This window comes from Bicyclus anynana, chromosome 5 (assembly GCF_947172395.1).
Source record: "Bicyclus anynana chromosome 5, ilBicAnyn1.1, whole genome shotgun sequence".
Taxonomy (NCBI): Eukaryota; Metazoa; Arthropoda; class Insecta; order Lepidoptera; family Nymphalidae; genus Bicyclus; species Bicyclus anynana.
In genome coordinates this window covers 12,072,596-12,093,359 of record NC_069087.1, presented here as the reverse complement: position 1 = coordinate 12,093,359, position 20,764 = coordinate 12,072,596, and the positions used below count along the sequence as shown (strand labels likewise).

At 33.0% G+C, this 20,764-nt stretch overlaps 3 protein-coding genes across 3 annotated transcripts; 2 read left to right on the top strand and 1 right to left on the bottom strand.

The window, feature by feature from the left end:
- The first annotated feature begins 3,284 nt into the window (after positions 1-3,284).
- LOC112043733 (peptidyl-prolyl cis-trans isomerase H) lies at positions 3,285-5,302 on the top strand. Its single transcript, XM_024079271.2, has 3 exons — positions 3,285-3,613; positions 4,094-4,270; positions 4,948-5,302. The coding sequence occupies exons 1-3, from the start codon at positions 3,530-3,532 to the stop codon at positions 5,239-5,241; spliced, it is 555 nt and encodes a 184-aa protein (XP_023935039.1). The 5' UTR covers positions 3,285-3,529; the 3' UTR covers positions 5,242-5,302.
- Positions 5,303-5,739: 437 nt separating this feature from the next.
- On the bottom strand, positions 5,740-8,998 carry LOC112043732 (coenzyme Q-binding protein COQ10 homolog B, mitochondrial). The gene is made up of 3 exons (XM_024079270.2): positions 8,683-8,998; positions 8,480-8,605; positions 5,740-6,694 (listed from the first exon to the last, which is right to left on the bottom strand). The coding sequence occupies exons 1-3, from the start codon at positions 8,745-8,747 to the stop codon at positions 6,229-6,231; spliced, it is 657 nt and encodes a 218-aa protein (XP_023935038.1). The 5' UTR covers positions 8,748-8,998; the 3' UTR covers positions 5,740-6,228.
- A 356-nt stretch (positions 8,999-9,354) lies between these two features.
- LOC112043731 (uncharacterized) lies at positions 9,355-15,744 on the top strand. Its single transcript, XM_052881672.1, has 6 exons — positions 9,355-9,556; positions 10,087-10,278; positions 11,256-11,446; positions 11,799-13,175; positions 13,380-13,549; positions 13,792-15,744. Exons 1-6 carry the CDS (start codon positions 9,457-9,459, stop codon positions 14,330-14,332), a joined length of 2,571 nt encoding a protein of 856 aa, XP_052737632.1. The 5' UTR covers positions 9,355-9,456; the 3' UTR covers positions 14,333-15,744.
- The last annotated feature ends 5,020 nt before the right edge of the window (positions 15,745-20,764 follow it).

The window sequence follows — 20,764 nt, the reverse complement described above, 5'->3', positions numbered from 1 at the left end:
GGATAAATAAAATAGGACTGGGACTACTCCACCATCATTTAGTTTTCTTTACAAAATATGTTCTTGGCCGCTATGAGCTCACTATGAAATGACAATGAGATTGTTAATCATTCTAATTATATGAAGGTACAAACATAGAAGTGGGATCATATTATATCTGTTAAGTATAATATTTAGTTGTTACTCTACATGAAATTGTAAAAAGTAAATCCTGATTAAAAATATTATTTATTCCCCAATCTACAATATAATATACAACTATACATATATATTACTCATATTTATAAAATAAATAGGTACCTACATGTACTAATGACAAAATTAAATAAATAAATTGTATGTGAGTCTGTTATGTCTGCATCTACTGATCAAACAAAATTATCAAAAATTAAGAATTTTTAAATGCTAAAATAAAAAGCTAAATAGTTATTAACATATATTAAGTAATAACAATATACTTAAATTAAAACATCAATAAAATATAAAAAGAGAACAATAATAAATCAATTTTACAACTAAAACAAGTACAAACTGTTTAAAAAATACAATCTAACATAAAAGTTGATCACATCAGATTCAATTTCTTTTGCTGTGCTTTATAATATTTATTACATGTATAAATGTTTACGACTGTTGCTATGCTACTGTAAGTAGACATAGTAATATTCATAGCTGGGCACCGTTAATCAAATAGTTAACTTCGTTAATTGCTAATCCGCTACAAAAAAAGTTAGCTTCGTTAAACGTTAAAGCGTTACATTCCGGAAGAATAAACGCAAGTTAACGTTAATCGTTATCCGTTAATATGACTGGTTAATATTGCATTTTTATATCATTGTGTGAGATCCCCATTGGAAAAATAAGGGTGGGCACTGGGGAAATCTGCCATAAATTGATTTTAGTTGATTTTATCTATAATTTTAACATAAATATAGTAATTTGTTGATTTCTTTGAAAAAATAAATCATAACTTCTTACTTGTCTAAACCTGTTAATCGCTTCGCGCGGTAAATAGTAGGCATTGGATTACCGATTAACGGGCTTCAGCATGTTAACGGAAGATAACAGGTCCGTAAACATTTTTAAAAGTTAATCCGTTAAGCAAAATGTTAACTTCGTTAATTAATGATTAACGGATTAACGAGTTAATGCCCAGCTATGGTAATATTATAGCATAGCATCACACATATTACAGAAATAAATCGCTCATGTATAGATTAATGTTAAATTTTCACTGAAAAGTCAGTCGAACTCAGTGGCATGGCTAGAGTTTTAAAATAAAATAAAACCCCATCTCCTAAACTAAGTGATGCACCTCAACTCTGCCAGTTTGAATGTACTCATAGGACAACACAGACACATAATATGAAGACGGACAGACCGCCGATTAATTTCCTTTATTACACTTCAAACACACATAGATACTTGGTGCCATTATGGTGCTTCAGATGTTTGACAGCAAGATACCGTTTACTTATTTAATAAGTCTATGTTGCAACATATTGAAGATCAAGATAAACTACCTGTGCTTCAGACCCGAGGTCAACATTACCATAACTTTTGAAGTCATATTTTTGTGTAAGGTGTACACATTTGCATTATTCAAAATTTTTTCATTCAATTCATTTCATGATCCCCATATCTCTACGCCACTGGCCGTACTACATGCAAACATACTGCAATCACCTTGGAATATTAACTTTAATGGAGAATGAGCACTCATCACAACCAATAACTACTTGATTAGAACAAATTAGTAATTCACTTGCCTCTAAATAGTAGATACCGTTACATCTGCACTGATAAGTGTAAACATCTTCAGCTGTATCGAATTCCATTTGTGATAGAGTTATAGTTTCGTAAAGCAAAAGTTGGTGATTTTCGTAACATGCAAGCTCTGCATCATACTGTCTTCGGCTCTCAGGTTCCTTTAATACGGACCACGCTTTTTGTATTGTATGAAACTTCTCTTCCTGACCACCACCGACTTTATCCGGATGAAACAACAAAACTAAACTTTGGTAACTTCTTTTTAAATCCTCGTTGGAAGCCTTTCGATCACTGCGCAATATTCTATAATAATCGAGAAATGTATTGTTTGCCATTTTTAATGTCCTGTTTAAATATATTTTAATTTAAAATAGATAAATAATTAAATATTTTATATTTTAGGTTAGATTTATGTTATAACCACAGACATCAAATTTTTATTTTTCAATTTCATTTTCAAGTCATCAGTTTTTTTTTTTTCATAAACTGTTTTTTTTTTTGGCTTTAAGTGCTGTAAATTAATGTTGGACACGATCGTCAAACTCAGATCAAATACATAAGGACTTGTATCGCACCCAAATTCACCAACAAATTATTGTCCGTCATTTTTTGAGGGGGACTCACACATCGATGATTGTGTTTCAAATCTATGTAACATATCCTTACAACATAAACAAGTACATACATGCCATTCTAGATTCAGTTTTCGAGATTGTAGAAATATGTAAATTAGACTTCAGATCAATTAACACTGGAGCTGCCTCGCTGGATGTTACCCCTCTGTCAAAAGTGTATGATCACGATCTAACGTCTAAAAATCGATGTTTCATTGTGTTAAAATAAAGAAGATGGTCAAAAATTGTATGGAGCCCAGAATTCATTATACCCTGGTGGAAATAAATGAAAATTAAATTTTTAACTTTAAACAAATCTACGAATTTACTTAAATTCTTCAGTAATCGTTGTGATGTTTTCTGTCAATTTCCATGTCAAAATTGCTTTTAGGACGATTTAATAAATAAATATCTTGATATAACTGAAAAACTTGGGTTTTAATTTTATTTAGTTAGATTTATTCACTTTAATAAAATACTTGTATTTTTAAAATTTATTGGTACGGGGTACAAGAGTGGACCATCTCCATAAATTAAAATTAAATATAATTGTGTGTAGCGCAAGGACACAATATGTCTTTCAAAAAAAAAGACAATTTGACTTTTTTTGAAAGGGTCGAGGTACTCGCACATAGAAAATATTTAACAGTTGACGATTAAAAGTACGATACAAGTCAAAAGGTAATTGGTCTGAGTGCATGTTATCTATGATCTAATCATTTTTTATGAGTTAATTATACAGTCTTTGGCGACTTAGAGAGGCTCTAAAAAGCTGGAGCTCAGAGAAAAGATGACGATGAGTACAGGGTGTCTCTCATTTGTCATCTGTGGACTCACATCTCAGACCGTAGTAGCACGGTAGTAAGATATCTAATCTGTTTCTGTGTCTCAGACGTCAGACCACAGAGCGGTCCAGACAGAGAGGTGTTAAAAAAAGTTTAAATTTTAAGGTTATAATAATTTAGCAGTTTGTAACTTTGTAATAAATTTAAAACTTTTAAGAAAAGTACTGAAACATTCAAAATAACTATTGACTTTGCTGTATTATTTATATCTATTTAAGTTAAACCGCGCAGTCACTCTTACTCTACTAGTAATTAACCAGTAACAGTACCTGTTGAAGATTTTGAAAACAATAACAAACGATGCCGACATGGAACCAAATTCAGTCACAGTTGAGAAACCCAAATAATCCGGTGGTTTTCTTCGATATAACAGTAGGAACAACGGTAAATCAACCACATCTTATGTTTTTAATTCGAATGTTAACTATTCTCTATATTAGTTTATTTAATAGAGAGTCAAAGTTAGTGGTATATCAAAAAATGTTTTTTTTTCCTTGCATGTTATCAGTGTACAGCAAAACTAACTGTTTAGGTATGTTGTATACTGGTTAAGCTAGATTTCTTAGTGTAATGGCTAAATTTCTATACATAAAATGCATTTTGATGCACCATATCTTCTGAATGATTTGCTTAGTTGTAGATGAAATGTATTACATTTTGCACGAAGATGTAAGTATCCAACAAGTTATACTGATTGCTTGGCATTCGTTTTATAGAAAGCATTCATTAATTTTTTTTATATAAAGGGCAGCCTGTTTTGTCAGAGAATTAATTAAAGTTTATAATAATAGTGATTAATAAAAATTAAATCTTATTTGCATGACTTAATGAATACTACCTACTAATTTTACTTATATATTTCAGGAAATAGGCCGCATGATATTTGAACTGTTTGCTGATGTAGTGCCAAAAACAAGTGAAAATTTCAGAGAATTTTGTACAGGCGAATATAGAAGAGATGGTGTACCACTGGGTTACAAAGGAGCAACATTTCACAGAGTTATAAAAGATTTTATGATCCAAGGTGGAGATTTTGTCAATGTAAGGTCAAATTTTTATATTATTTTTATTTATACTATAATATTATGAAGACATTAATGCAGATTGCAGGGAGCCGCTGGATGCTGGCGACTCGAAGACTGTTTTGTTTGGGAGTCTATGCAAGAGGTCCTCTGACCAGCAGTGGACGTCCATCAGCTGATAATGATGATGAACCTGGAGAGTTTAATTAATAAAATGTGCTTATCCATAGTACTGGTTTAAATTGAAAAAAAGAAAAATGATCTTGTATAGTCCATTCATAATAAGGCATCACGCCCACAACCAATATGGACAGAGCAAATTAATGAATAATAAGGCGAAAAAGGGAAGAATTATCATTTCAGAGAATTTAAGTTGCAAGCTGTGTTATGTTTATGCAACAACCATGTATAATGGAATAGTTCCTTTTAAAAGTTCTAAAAAAAGTCTTTGCTTATCTTTCTACTAGCTGACGCCGCGCGGTTTTACCCGCGTGGTTCTCATTCCCATCGGATTACGGGAATAATATATAACCTTTCTCGATGAATGGGCTATTTAACACATAAACAATTTTTCCAATCGGATCAGTCGTTCCTGAGATTAGCTCATTCAACCAAACATACGAACAAACAAACTCTTCAGCATTAAAATATTTGTATACATTATTATTTTGTTATAATTTATTTATTCTTTTTCAGGGTGACGGTACTGGTGTCATGAGCATTTATGGAGGAAGTACATTTGCAGATGAAAACTTTGCACTAAAACATGACTCCCCAGGCCTTTTGTCCATGGCAAACAGTGGCAAGGATACCAATGGCTGTCAATTTTTCATTACTTGTGCAAAGTGTAATTTCTTAGACAATAAACATGTGGTTTTTGGTAGAGTTATTGATGGTTTGTTAGTTATGAGAAAAATAGAAAATGTACCAACTGGTCCAAATAATAAACCTAAAATACCAGTGACAATTTCACAGTGTGGACAAATGTAATATCATAAGATATAGTGTGGTTGTAAGATAATTAAATATTAATATACATGACTGACCAGTATTTATTGTCTATCTTTCTAATTTATTCTACAAGTATTTGAACTATATATGTACCTTGCTCCAAAACTTAGTTACCGCATAGAACATGAAACGTTAACGTGCACAGTAAACAAAAACATATCCCAGCCTGGTTAAACATAGCGCAGTTCATGTTACGTCAGAGAGACTTGAAGTTTGGTGCAATGTAGTCCTAAATCTGTAAAATTGCCTGCCTGGATATTCATGTCAAAATAATGTAAGTTATGCATGAATTACATTATTCTGATTTAAAGTATAAGTAAATATTTTAAAGTAACAGTAACAAGTCAGGCTCATACCCTACCTTTTCTACACTATCATATTAATGTATGAACCAAAATGCAATTTGTTGGTGTAGTTCATGTTCTAGCATAACTTGCCTTTTTTGATCTTAAAAGAAATTAAGTAGTATTCCAAAAATAACATGAAATCTTTGTTTATTACATTAATCTAATAGATCACCTTCAACATGGAGTAAAATAAAAAGTTTAGTACTAAAAATATTATGTAATAAATTATAAATAGTTTTGTTTGACATTATTGTATATTTGGTTTAGTTTGCCATAAACATTAAGTATTTAGATCCTTTAGTTATTTCAGAATTTTCTAGTTTATTCCTCATTCTTGTTATGATTTTCTATTTATAATGTAGGTATCTCCTCTTTGAGAATACCATTCCTTTTATTTTTGTTTAACATTTTTTCTTATCACTTTCATTACATGTCACATTTGTTCTTATTAGTTAATATAAAAGTAATATTAACTCACTTATCCATTAATCCTGTACCTCCCCATAGCATTTTTTTTGTGAATTCAGTATGAGTCGAACTATACAATTTTTTATATGCTAATTTATAATTGAATAAATAAATAATATAATACTTTTGCTAACTAAAAATATAAAATTCGTCAACTTTTTATCACATGTCCATTTTGCAGGAGATTTCTAGGCGGCAATGAAGCTGCTCCATATCTTCTACCTGCTTCCTGAACGAATGCTCCCTCCATCTGTCTAGCGACTTGGTCAAAAAATAAATTTGATAAATTAGAATGGAACGCAGAACGAAATTCGAAAGATATTTGAAAGTCAACAACACAGGACTGGTGTTCTCTCTTCAATCCAGAACTGAATCTCCAAAGAGTTAGCATATAATGGAACAGCTTGCCGTCAGTACATTCTGCTTTCACTAGGTGTGGTTTTATTAAAGTTACATTAGATGTGTAGCTTTCATTTATTGGTGGAAAACCAACTATTAGGTCTGCTTTGAGGTTGCTTGGTGTTTTAGTTAGCACTATAGACTTTTTACACCAAGGAACAAATTTGTGATAGTTCTCCACATCTGAGACCACATTATACATCTGTTCCATAGTATAACTGAAACAAGTAATTTTTATTATAGTGTGTTTATTCTCTACAGAGACAAAAATGACGTTTCATGTGTTGCCTGATTTTTATATGATGTAAATAGGGACGTCACAAAATCGATATTCAGGAATCAAATGATTGCTTAGTATCGATTTGTCAGATATGGACCAGAAAATATAATAAAATAATTTTCACTTAATTGAAATAATTATTATCGATGAAAATATTTAACTAATTCACGATTTCAATCAATCAATGCATTCCACAAAATGTATTTGTAATTCAATTACAATGAAAGTATTTTTCGCAAAATATTAATCATTGGATAGTACCTATAATGTAAATTGTTAATTTATAATATTATGATTCGTATAATTCGATTTTTTGTTATTGTACTTTTTAATTTCTGTAATGAAAAAAAAGCTATTAAAATTTTTATATTATATTTATTCAGAGTCTGAACTTTCATTGTATGAACTGGTATTAGAGTCATTACCAACTTCAATTAAAAATCTTTCTTCCACTTCTTCTATTATAGAACCCAGGCGGTACATCTCATTTTCCATTTTGATAACGTGTGATATACAGCTAATCCATCGCTGCAGGGTTACCAGCCTAAGCCCTTCTTTAAATAGTTTTTTGACATCATTAATTTTTTACGTTTTTTCCTTGGAGAAAGAACTTCTTCACGGGGCCTATGCGAAGAAGTAGATGGTTGATCATCAGCCATCTTATTGAGTATTAAATAATAAAAACAGGAAAAAAAAACAAAACTCAACTAACAACAATGAAAATAAACGTAACAGAAACTTAACATAACAAATAACAAAAACATCACTTTAAAAAAACGTCCATACACAGAACACATCCGATCACGAGAACACAAACGTATCGAATGCCAATTACCAACAGACAGTAGACACAAAATGGCATCATGTCATTAGCTATCATAATGTGACAGAACTGAATTATTATTTTAAGAAAGGAACAATTGAATCTCTTTGGTAAATTTTGTCTTTTCTCCTATTTATTTATTTATCATTTTTAAAATTTTTATTAATGTTAATAAAATACAAAATAAATACTAAGTATTAATAATTTACAAAAAGAATATTATTATATTATATGATTTATACAACTTTTGATATCATAATTACACATTTTAAAAAATTATTTTACTTCTGATGTATCATTGTATTTTTTTTTTATCGATTTTAATCGAATCAGAATCGTTAGGACAACCTTATTCTTTATATGCTGGTCACATTATTTTTATGTTTGACGTTTCCAATTGTCATTTCAGTCTCTGCTTTAAAAAAATAGACTTTACATAAATGTATTAAAATAGGTATCTTAATACTTCATGATAACTAATGAGGAATTGTTTTACTCTGCAACTGAATAATTAGCATTTGTATTTGCAATTATAAAAATAATGCTTGTCACTTAATTCTCTTAAAAATCAGAAATAAATCCTGAGGGAACCATGGAGATTTTATGGAGACAAAAAATTTTTATAGTGAAAGTCATTTCTGCTGTTTTAAAAATGAGCCCAGACATTTTATAAATAAGCTTGGTTGTGGTTTGGTATAGTGTAAATAACTTAAAGCACTTGAGAAAACACAGTTATTTTGAAATGACAGACAAACACTTCTATGTTATTTATATGTATTGATTGATTGATTGATTGATTGATGATAATTTTAAGCGTAATTATAACTAACTACATTAGATTTATTATGTATTTTATTACCTACTTAAGACTAAAGGACTGCTTACAAACACCAAACTTACCCTACTAACTGTCTTCCACTATATTCTCTTTTTCGACTAGAATTGGCAAAGTTGAAGAAAGTGCGTCTTTGCTGGTTTATAGTGTGACATTGGCAATAAGCAATATTTACGTAATGACCCTGGCATCTAAAATTAAGATAATAATAATTTATAGAACTTAGATTATACACAACATTAGTGAAATTATAATTGCTTTTACTTGCCTTAATATATTGGCCTCATGAAACAAAGCTCGAGATCCTGAACTGTATATTTTAGACAAAACCATCTCGAGAAATTTATCAGATTTCGTTTTAAATTGCAAACATTATGACTAATACTTTAATAGTATTTGTTTTCGATTTTTCTACTGAAGTTTTTTTAAAACATCATGAAATGCTAGCATATTTACACCACAATCACGAATACAAATTTCATATTTAACGTGATTTTTTTATTAAAACATAACTATTTTTTAATTGTCATTTTAATTTTACTAGAAAACACGGGTAAAATAAAATGACATTTGCCAATCATCTGACAACTGACAATTCAAGGACCACGACACAGATTCTTTTTAGAACTTAGACCATTAAAAAAAAAGGACCTGCCTCGTAAACCGTTACCCCCTCTGTCAAAGATCAAGAATCAATGATCTAACGGATTACGTTTATAAAAACTGTTGCTATAGAATAGAATCGATGTTTCATTGTTGTAATCGTTTTCGTCGTGTAAAGAGCTCCCTTAAAATGCCGGTTTGTGTAGTTGAATGGCAATCCCAAACTCTAGGCTATGTTATTAAGACAACCACAGAACATAGATAATACACTTATACTGGTACACAGAGTATGAATGTGATCTGTCTTCTGTGGTTCTGTGGCGTAATTTATTTTTAGGTTATTTAATTTTCAGGTCTTTGCTTGTGGTAATTTATTTTCAAGTTTCACACGTGTTTTTAATTTGAATTAATTGATTTGTAATATAAATCAGTCACCTAAATGGGTCGTAAGGCAAAATTCGACGAAACAAAAAAGGTTAAGAAGGGACCGGGAAGAAAAGCCCGTAAACAGGGTGATCCGGTGTTTAAAAAAGGCCTGAGTAAGTGTCTTTTTAATATTTTCAATTGGTTTTATAAATAATAAGCGTAGTGTTTTAATCTGGCTGGTTTTCTGAACACTTTACTATCTCTAAATTTTAGTCAGATATTTCACATGTTATTTGATATGACTTACTACTTCGATATGTAGGTGTTTTTGTGTGAAATGTTAAATTTAATACTTTCAAATACTAAACTTGTCCTAAAAACCATGGCAAAGTGCCCATGATTTGCATATAAGATGCAAAATCATTACAAGCTGTATTGTAAAACACTATTATCATCAATAAGGATAGAAAGTAATAATTATCTATATTTATTTAAACATTGTTTTATTTTCCAGGGCATAACTTGTTTAAATATTGTTTGGGTATAGCCATATCCTTAGGGTTAGCTAACAGTGTCCCTGCATTATTTTTATATTTAGTGTCCCTGATGTTGAGGTTTGAATGAGGGCAAAACACTGTAAAACATTGCAGAAGTTTCTAATGCTTGAAGATTGCTGTATTAGAGTTAATTTCTTATATTTCAGTTGATCATGACAAGGAAGAAAAACAGTTAAGCCATAGACAGAAGCAAAGGGCTGCTCGGCGGGCAAAAAAGAAGAAGGAAGTAATTGATAAGAGAAAAGCTCTTAAGGAGGCAAAAAAGAATGTTGCGAAACAACAAGAAAAAGAAATTGTTGAAGATTCTGAAGATACATCAGAGGATGAAAATGTCAATGGTAGGTAATTTAAATTTTTGTGTAGTGTGGAGTTTTTGTATATCATAGATTTTGATTTTTGTGGGTCTTTGTCAAGATCATTGTTGTGCGTAAGATCCAAATTCTCTCTCCGATAAGTGAGTTGTCTTAGATGACAGCGTGTCTGATCAAATGGCATCATATACTGGTTGGTTCTTCACAGATCAGCTTTCTCCGCTACACTACCTGCTATGTGATCAACCTGCTTAAAACAGGTGTATTTGGTATTCTGATGACAGCACTTTAACAGAGTAATATATCTCCGGTCCCCCTGTTGGTAGAGCTGAGACCCTACCACGTACAACATGAGTAACTTCAAGTCTAGAGTGAATCTTTTAGGCTAGCATGTTTCACCATAGGCTGCATCATTGCTTACTTTTACTATTTGCATGAATGCTTCGAGTACTTGAGTAAGAGAGTAAGTAGTGGGCCATTAAAATAGACTGATAATGATGATGATGAGGTAAATAAAACCTGTGTATGTATTGTAGAGCCAAAATTAATGGACCATGTTAAAAGTAGCAGACAATATAAAAAAATCAAAACACTCCACATATAGTGTTTTGATTTTTTTGATGAGAAGTATATTGTCTGCTACTTTTAACAACCTAACCGAGAACATACATACATAACTGAGGTCCTGGGTCTGATCCCCACCTGGGTCAATTAAGATTTTCTATATTGGTCCAGGTCCAGGTTTCTATATTGCCACCAAGCTATTTAGCGTTCCGGTATGCTGTTGCGTAGAAACCGAAAAGGGATTCTCATCCTCCTCCTAATAAGTTAGTCCGCTTGCATCATAGATTGCATCATCACTTACCATCAGGTGAGATTGTAGTCAAATAGTCTTTGATTACAATCTCACCTTGGGAAGAATAAAAAAAAGGCAGGCTGTTTCGACTTTAAACTAAGTATAAAAATAAATGAGAGGAAAGATATACATTTATCTCTTGTTACAGGCTTTACAGATGACAATAAAGAATGGTTAACACTCAAGAAAAAAGATAAAAAGAAACTTTCAGAAAATCAACCAGATAGTGATAGTGAAGACGAGGAAGAGGTTGAAGAAGATGAGGAAAATGCTTCAGAAGAAGAATCTGATGCTGATGATGATCAAGTATCTGCCAAACCTGTAAAAGAACAATATAAGGTTATTTTTCTTTCTCATATATTTTTAGTGTATATTACAGTCCATAATAATATCTAATTTGCACATCCAAATGAACATTTATTAAATACTATAGACTAGGGTTTCTCAAGCTTATGGCTTGACATACCCCCATTAAAGTTTCAGATAACAGCAAACCCCTAACCAACCTAATTCACCACCATTACATAAATCTTGTCACACACCCCACTTTGAGAAGCGCTGGTATAGAACATTGCAGCTATGTGACAAATATTTGAAAACAAATCATAGAAGCTCAGTATAATATTCTGTGATTTTTGTATGTTTTTAAATTAAATATAATCATGCTCAAAGGAGTTTTATTCTTTTTTAGGTTGGCAAACTGGATGATTTGTTTGAAGATTCTGATGATAATGATGATGGAGGTAATGATCAAGAATCAGAAGATGATCCTAAAACAAATAAGATGACCTATGATTCAGATTCCAGTGAACAAAGTGAAGGTGATAGTGAGGGCGATGATAAAGATGATGACAAGCTGCCCATTGAGAAGGCCAACATCAAATTAAAAAGGAAACAAAAATTAGACAAAAAGCTAGCTGATGAAGAGTTACAGCTTAATATAGCTAAACAGGATGTCTTTGCTTTTCCATCTGAAGAGGAATTGCAAAATCCCACTAATTTACAAGAAATACATCAAAGAATCAAAGATGTAGTGACAGTGTTGGGTGATTTTAGCAGATTGAAGGAGCAGACCAGATCTCGTTGTGAATACACAGAGTTGTTGCACAAAGATTTGTGTACATATTACAGTTATAATGAATTCCTTATGGAAGTTCTTATGCAGTTATTCCCAGTTCAGGAATTGGTGGAATTTCTTGAAGCGAGCGAAGTAGCCAGGCCTTTGACTATAAGAACTAACAGTCTAAAGACAAGGAGAAGAGATTTAGCTCAGGCACTCATAAACAGAGGTGTCAATTTGGATCCAGTTGGAAAATGGAGTAAAGTAGGACTGGTAGTGTATAGTTCTACAGTACCAATTGGTGCTACGCCTGAATATTTAGCTGGGCATTATATTCTGCAAGGTGCGTCCAGTTATTTGCCTGTCATGGCGCTCGCTCCACAAGAAAATGAAAGGATTCTAGACATGTGCGCTGCTCCTGGTGGTAAAGCATCACATATAGCTGCTATAATGAAAAATACAGGTGCTTTATTTGCGAATGATGCAAATAAAGAAAGAACTAAAGCCATTGTTGGTAATTTCCACAGACTGGGTGTTGTTAACGCAATAGTCTGTAATTATGATGGCAGAGAATTCCCTGAAGTGATCAAAGGGTTTGACAGGGTACTAGTTGATGCACCATGTACAGGGACAGGTGTTATAGCAAAGGATCCGAGTGTTAAAACAACAAAGGATCAAAAAGATGTACAAAGGTGTTTTAATTTGCAAAGGCAACTGCTGTTAGCTGCTATAGACTGTTGTAATGCAAAATCAAGTACTGGTGGATATATAGTGTATTCAACTTGTTCGATTTTGCCCGAAGAAAATGAATGGGTGATAAACTATGCATTGAAAAGAAGAAATGTTAAATTGGTGCCAACAGGTCTTGATTTTGGTACTGAAGGTTTTGTGAAGTACAGGCATCACAGATTCCATCCATCGTTGAAATTAACAAGGCGATTTTACCCTCATACTCACAATATGGATGGGTTCTTTGTAGCTAAACTCAAGAAATTCTCCAATGTTATAGTAAGTTAATTTTACTTACACCAATTTAGTTATATATTTTTTTGATGTTAAATACTGACAAATAAAGAGATTTTACCTGAAATTTAACTTGAAAATTATTGTATCTCTGAATTAGTAGTGAATCTAATATTACTCTTAGTTGTATTATTTATACCTTAGGTATTTATAAAACAAAATAATTAAGATTATTTTATCTTTTTACAGCCAGAACCGGTTAAAGATGAAGATGATGAGGAGGAAAAGGAAGGTAATGAAGTAAAACAAAATGGCGACGCGACAACTGAAGAACAGTTAAAACCATCAAACACATCTGTCAAAAGGCCTGCAGAGAGTACTAAAGTAGAACCTGTTAACAAAAAGAGTAAACCTAATAGGTGAGTCGCCAATATTTTAATACTAATACATAATATTATAAATATGAATGTGACTTTATTTGGTACTCTTTCACACCTAAACAACTTCACTGCTTATAAATATTTTTCACCAATGGAAAGCTTCATTATCAGTGAGTAACATAGGTTATAGGTTTCATAAAATATATGTTAAATAGTAGGCAGTTTGGTGTTAAAGTAAAAGTTGTTATAACTGTCATTTATTTGCTTCTTTTAAATTTCAGCGCCGAAAGTTCAAAAGTACCGAAAGTTTCAAATGAAAATTCACCTAAATCTAATAAAAAACGTAACAAGAAAAATAAAAATAAAAATAAGACAGCCGACAACACGCAAACAAGTGAAGCAACTAAACAAGATGAGACTGAAACAAATAAAACTAAGGTTGTGAATACACAGCAAAAGAAAGTTAAAGAAAATAAAAATGCTAATGCTAAAATTGTTCCAGTTGTTAATGAGACTAAAAAAGAAGAGAATATTGCGAAAGCTAATGTTGGAAATAATAGCAGTCCGAAGAAAAAGAAGAATAAAAATAAAAAGAAAAACAAAAAACCAGCACTACCAAATGCTACAACAGCTAAAGTTATAAACCAGAGTGAAGCAAAAATAACAGACAAAGTCCAGATTGCAGCGGCGAAAAAACTGAAGAATAAAATGAAAAAGAAGCAGAAAAAAGTTGGTCAGCTGAAAGAAAAGAAAGCTAATAATATTGGTGACAAGACTAAGAATAAGAAAACTTTTAAGAAGAATAAAATGAAATCAAATTGAAATATTGTATATTAATATTATGACACTACATAATACAATTTGTTTTATATAATTAATATTTTCGTTTTATTTTGTGCTTGCACCATTGACCTCTTATAATAAAAAAAACGCACAATCATGTAGAAAATTTCACTTAAAAACTGGACAATTTTGCTTTGAAAGTTTTAGAATTATTGGTTAAGAAAATTATACATAAAGGCTTTTAAATATAGTCCAGTATTCAATAAAATTCCCAATTTAGAGCAAATTCAATCTTAAGGATTGAGTTTAAGGCTGAATTTGCAAATGCGACTACTTGATTTGAGTGCTAAGAAGTTGTGTTTGGCACTCATTGAGTGGGGACGTTTTTTGGTCGCTGATTGTGCATCCACTTTTAATAAAAAGTGCTCGAAGGACCTCTTTAATCCAACTCTTAAGTAGTATCGTTGAAAAAATGGAGTAACTTCTACTGTTTTCCCAACATTTCCTTTCACTGCTCTGCTCCTATTGATCGTAGCGTGATGAAAAGTATACTATAACCTGCCCAGGGGTATGAAGAATAATTGTACCAAGTTTCGTTAAAATCAGTTGAGTAGCTTTTGTTTTTATAGTAAACATACATATAGACAAAAAAAAATTACTGATTGCATTTTTGGCATCAGTATCAATCACTAATCACCCCCTGATATTTATTTTGGAAATGTATTTCATGTACAGAATTGATCTCTCTAGATTTATAATAAGTAGGTATAGATGATTGGTTTGTTTATTCGTTTTCTTGTTTGTTACGTTTGTTGGTAACAGAAAAACCCAATACAGTTTCAAATGTTACTTTGCCGCTTACTTCGCAAAAGTGATAAAAAATGTATTCTTCTTCAAGAAACATACTTTTATTAAACCAATTATTTAACCAGATCTTTATTTATACAACATATCATCTCCATATACTATTATAAGGGGATATGCCTGGGTTTCTGGGGCCGACGTTATAATGGCCGGCGGGCAATTCCTTTATGAACATAGCGAAACATTATGGCATGGCGTTTTCCGTCCAAGGTATCTTCCAGACTTACGTCTCATCATCAGAGTCGCTATGCACGAGTTGGAAATAATAGCAGTCCGAAGAAAAAGAAGAATAAAAATAAAAAGAAAAACAAAAAACCAGCACTACCAAATGCTACAACAGCTAAAGTTATAAACCAGAGTGAAGCAAAAATAACAGACAAAGTCCAGATTGCAGCGGCGAAAAAACTGAAGAATAAAATGAAAAAGAAGCAGAAAAAAGTTGGTCAGCTGAAAGAAAAGAAAGCTAATAATATTGGTGACAAGACTAAGAATAAGAAAACTTTTAAGAAGAATAAAATGAAATCAAATTGAAATATTGTATATTAATATTATGACACTACATAATACAATTTGTTTTATATAATTAATATTTTCGTTTTATTTTGTGCTTGCACCATTGACCTCTTATAATAAAAAAAACGCACAATCATGTAGAAAATTTCACTTAAAAACTGGACAATTTTGCTTTGAAAGTTTTAGAATTATTGGTTAAGAAAATTATACATAAAGGCTTTTAAATATAGTCCAGTATTCAATAAAATTCCCAATTTAGAGCAAATTCAATCTTAAGGATTGAGTTTAAGGCTGAATTTGCAAATGCGACTACTTGATTTGAGTGCTAAGAAGTTGTGTTTGGCACTCATTGAGTGGGGACGTTTTTTGGTCGCTGATTGTGCATCCACTTTTAATAAAAAGTGCTCGAAGGACCTCTTTAATCCAACTCTTAAGTAGTATCGTTGAAAAAATGGAGTAACTTCTACTGTTTTCCCAACATTTCCTTTCACTGCTCTGCTCCTATTGATCGTAGCGTGATGAAAAGTATACTATAACCTGCCCAGGGGTATGAAGAATAATTGTACCAAGTTTCGTTAAAATCAGTTGAGTAGCTTTTGTTTTTATAGTAAACATACATATAGACAAAAAAAAATTACTGATTGCATTTTTGGCATCAGTATCAATCACTAATCACCCCCTGATATTTATTTTGGAAATGTATTTCATGTACAGAATTGATCTCTCTAGATTTATAATAAGTAGGTATAGATGATTGGTTTGTTTATTCGTTTTCTTGTTTGTTACGTTTGTTGGTAACAGAAAAACCCAATACAGTTTCAAATGTTACTTTGCCGCTTACTTCGCAAAAGTGATAAAAAATGTATTCTTCTTCAAGAAACATACTTTTATTAAACCAATTATTTAACCAGATCTTTATTTATACAACATATCATCTCCATATACTATTATAAGGGGATATGCCTGGGTTTCTGGGGCCGACGTTATAATGGCCGGCGGGCAATTCCTTTATGAACATAGCGAAACATTATGGCATGGCGTTTTCCGTCCAAGGTATCTTCCAGACTTACGTCTCATCATCAGAGTCGCTATGCACGAGTATATCACATACGTAATGTTTGAGCAGTTTGATCATGAATAAATATTTTGTTCCTGGGCCCAATGAACAATAGTAGGTAATAGTTGACGAAACCAGGTTAAGTTCCACTGGATCGTGGAAAACAATATATAGAACAAAGCAACATTTTGCAGGAGAACTCTAGAAACACGTCCTACTATGCTTTGCGCGCCCGAAGTATCCGAAGCATAGCTGTTGGTCATGTAATGTCAACCACACCCTTCAGGCCGGAACACACAGCATTGCTAGTTAGCGGCAGATAGTAGCACCTATCCCTGATAGCCCAGTGGATATGACCTCTGCCTCCGATTCCGAAGGGTGTGGGTTCGAATCCGGTCCGGGGCATGCACCTCCAACTTTTCACTTGTGTGCATTTTAAGAAATTAAATATCACGTGTCTCTAACGGTGAAGGAAAAATATCGTGAGGAAACCTGCATACCAGATATTTTCTTAATTATCTGCGTACGTGCGAAGTCTGCCAATCCGCATTGGGCCAGCGTGGTGGACTATTGGCCTACCTCTCTCATTCTGAGAGGAGACTCGAGCTCAGCAGTGAGCCGAATATGGGTTGATAAGGACAAATAGTTACTTATGTTGATAGGAGAGTCTCCGAATAAGTTCTGTCACAAATAGCCCTACTTCGTGATTGCCTCAAACTGGTATTGTACTGGAGGAGTTATTTGAGATATTGACTGGTAAGATCGGAAAGATAAATTAGGTAGGTATCTTTCCGATTTTTTTGTGGAATATAGAAAGTTTAGCGGCTATTTCTCTCAATCTTATAGAGGAATTTCAGGTATAATTTCCTTTAATAGAGATATTGTTAACTTCGATGCGATGAAAACGTCGATTTTTTTATTCAATACAAGTTAGACTGCTATGTCATGTGATGCTAAGTGACCATGCACTTTAAGATGGAAGCAGACTCGTTTAGATGAAGTAAGTATAAGTTTATTTTATCCATAACGGTTTCTACGTACAGTAAGGCTAAACCGCTTCGCGGTAGGTGCCTTGTAGAGTGATAACCAGTGGTGTGCACAAGGTTTTTAACTAGGGTATGCACTAAATGTAAAAAATGAAAATTCTTTGTCTAACTATGTACGAGTATTCTGTGATCCAACAAAGGTTTGTATTGAGTCCTTAGGGAGGAAGTGAATGTTTGCATCTATGGAATGCACACAACTGGTGATAACTAGCCACGATCGAAGCTACTACCAGACCAGACCTGAGCCAATTTACAAAATATAAAATCCTATACTGATCGGTGCTGGGAATCGAACCTCGATCTCTGCTGAGAACCACAGCACTAAATGCGACCAGAGTAGTCGTCATAAACTACGTTGATCAGAGCGAGTGACGTGGGATGATATACGTTGTAATAATACCCAAGTTTTTAACGTAACGTCGTAACGGGTAAATTATTTATATCAGAAAATAGTAAATTTAATCAATTTAAACCTATTTCCAATTTATGAAGAACTAACGCAAGACGCAGAGGAGATCCGCAGAAGAACCTAAGTCACCGACATAGCTTAAAGAGTCGCGAAGCTGAAGTGGCAATGGGCAGGGCACATAGTTCGAAGAGCCGATGGACGTTGGGGTCCCAAGGTGGTGCAATGGCGACCCCACACTACAAAGCGCAGTGTTGGTAGACCCCCACCAGGTGGACTGACGACATCAAGCGAGTCACAGGGATTCGCTGGATGCAGGTAGCTCAGGATCGTGATGTTTAGAAATCCCTACAAAAGATCTATGTCCTGCTGTGGACGTCTATCGGCTGATATGATGATGATAATGAACGCAAGACGTGTTTAATTATATAAAACTAGCGGACGTCCGCGACTTCGTCCGCGTGGAATTTAGTTTTTCACAAATCCCTTGGTAACCATGGATTAATCTGGGATAAAAAGTAGCCTACCTATGTGTTAATCCAGACTATAATCTATCTCTACTTCAAATTTCAGGTGATTCCGTTCAGTAGCCGAGTTGTATAGAAATTAATACATAATACACGTATAGTACAAGGTAGAGTATTGCGTAGAGGGGTAGGCACGTTGTGGCACTGTATATATGTATGTATATAGAAAAAAATTTGGTTGTAGGTAGTAAATAAACTAATTTTAACCATCTTATTTAACTGCTACATTTCTGCGTAGAAGGAAAATAGTATGTCTAATATCGCCTTTCACTAAATCTTTATCGATTCCCTAAATAGGTAAACATTTCTCGAATCATTCGACATATCGATCATTCCATTTGCTAATAGGAAGATACGAGTGTTAAATGTACGTACCTGTAAGTCTTAAGAACCGCGAAAAAAAATATCTGTAAGGTTACTACTATTAAACTATTTACCAAATTTTTTCATCCTCATATGCAAAAAATATCGTCAACATTACAATATAAATATAGACATATGCAAGTACATATTTATATTAGAAAGAGTATAATTATGTGAACGAACGTATATATATAAAAACAAAAATGCATCTCATACATCATTTACATTCAGCAAACGACCTAAACCGCCAGTCATACCAGCTCTACGAGTACAAAAAAACAAAGCAGAGAACAAAACGTAGCGAAACGTAGACGTATCCGCACGAAACGTACACGTATAACACAACCCCGGATAGCTGTAGCCCAGCATCCGTGGCCGGGGCGGCGTAGCTCCGCGCTACGGGTATCCTTAATGAAACCGTAGATCGCGCAGCCGCGTCCCCTTTCCCCCCTTCGGAGGCTGCCACTGACAGTGTCTCGCGAACCGCGCTGTCGACTTCACACGTACGACACAGTCCTCACATATATCTACATATATCTTTTAAAAAATCTATTAATTGTATTGTTAGTGAGCTCGTTTCGACTCGCGTATCGATTGCAGTGCCAGTTTAATTGATAGTGTTGCAGGTTTTTGTTGTAAGAAAGTAGGGCGGGACGCTTTGTCCGTACTACGCCCGTGAGGCTGGAGCGCGCAGCTTCCCTTCCCGGCGATATATATACCTACCGCTTACCTACTATCGCGTATAGTATGCAAGCTTGACAGCGACTTTATTGTAGAGCTTCGAGTGTTGGTTGCGCTTTGATTTGTTCTATCCTCAGGTACTTCGTACATAGTATGTTTTATTATTTGAATTATTTTTGTACATAGTATGTTTTATTATTTGAATTATTTTTATTAATTTTCACAAAATCTATATTTACTCAAGACAAGACAAGAGTCGGTATGGTATAAAACACTCTATAGATAATCATATTACTATTAACACTATAAGTATTATGAATTATGATAAATATAGTTTCATCACGCTCTCTCGGCAAGTTTTAATAAAATTAAAAAAAAATTGAGTAAGTTCCTAAGTACCTACCTAAACCTAGGTATCTAGTGTCTACCCCTTAAATGATATAATATATCTAGTTAATACAAATAATTACCTATGTTTAGATAACTTAAAATAATGTTGCATGAATTCATTCTAAGAAAATAATGTTAATAAATTATTATTTAAACATTTAATTAATAATATATACCTATTGAGTTACAAACAGGTTAAGACAATTTAGCTGAATCTCAAACAGTTTTAAAATTAAAACCATAACTAAAAAGGAAATCATACTATAGTTCTTTTATCACATTAATTGACGTAATAATTTTTCCCTTTCAACATAAATGGGATTGATTTAAAAGCGGGCGCGTATTACACCGTCACTAATGAGCAACGTTTCCCAGCGCAACTACGAGTGTAGACAAGGACCCTTGGCGCAAATAGGCCACGGGGATTCATTACCGTGCCGTACCGTGCCGGTGATATTGCAGGGTTAAACTTGTAGGTGATATCACAAGTGGAAAATGAGCCAACTTCTGGGATACAATCCATTCTTATAATACAGATAAAAGGAAAGAAACGATGAAATTTTTCATCAAAAGACGTGTTTGTCAAACAATTTTAACGTCTGCGGCTTTGTTTGAAAAGTTTCC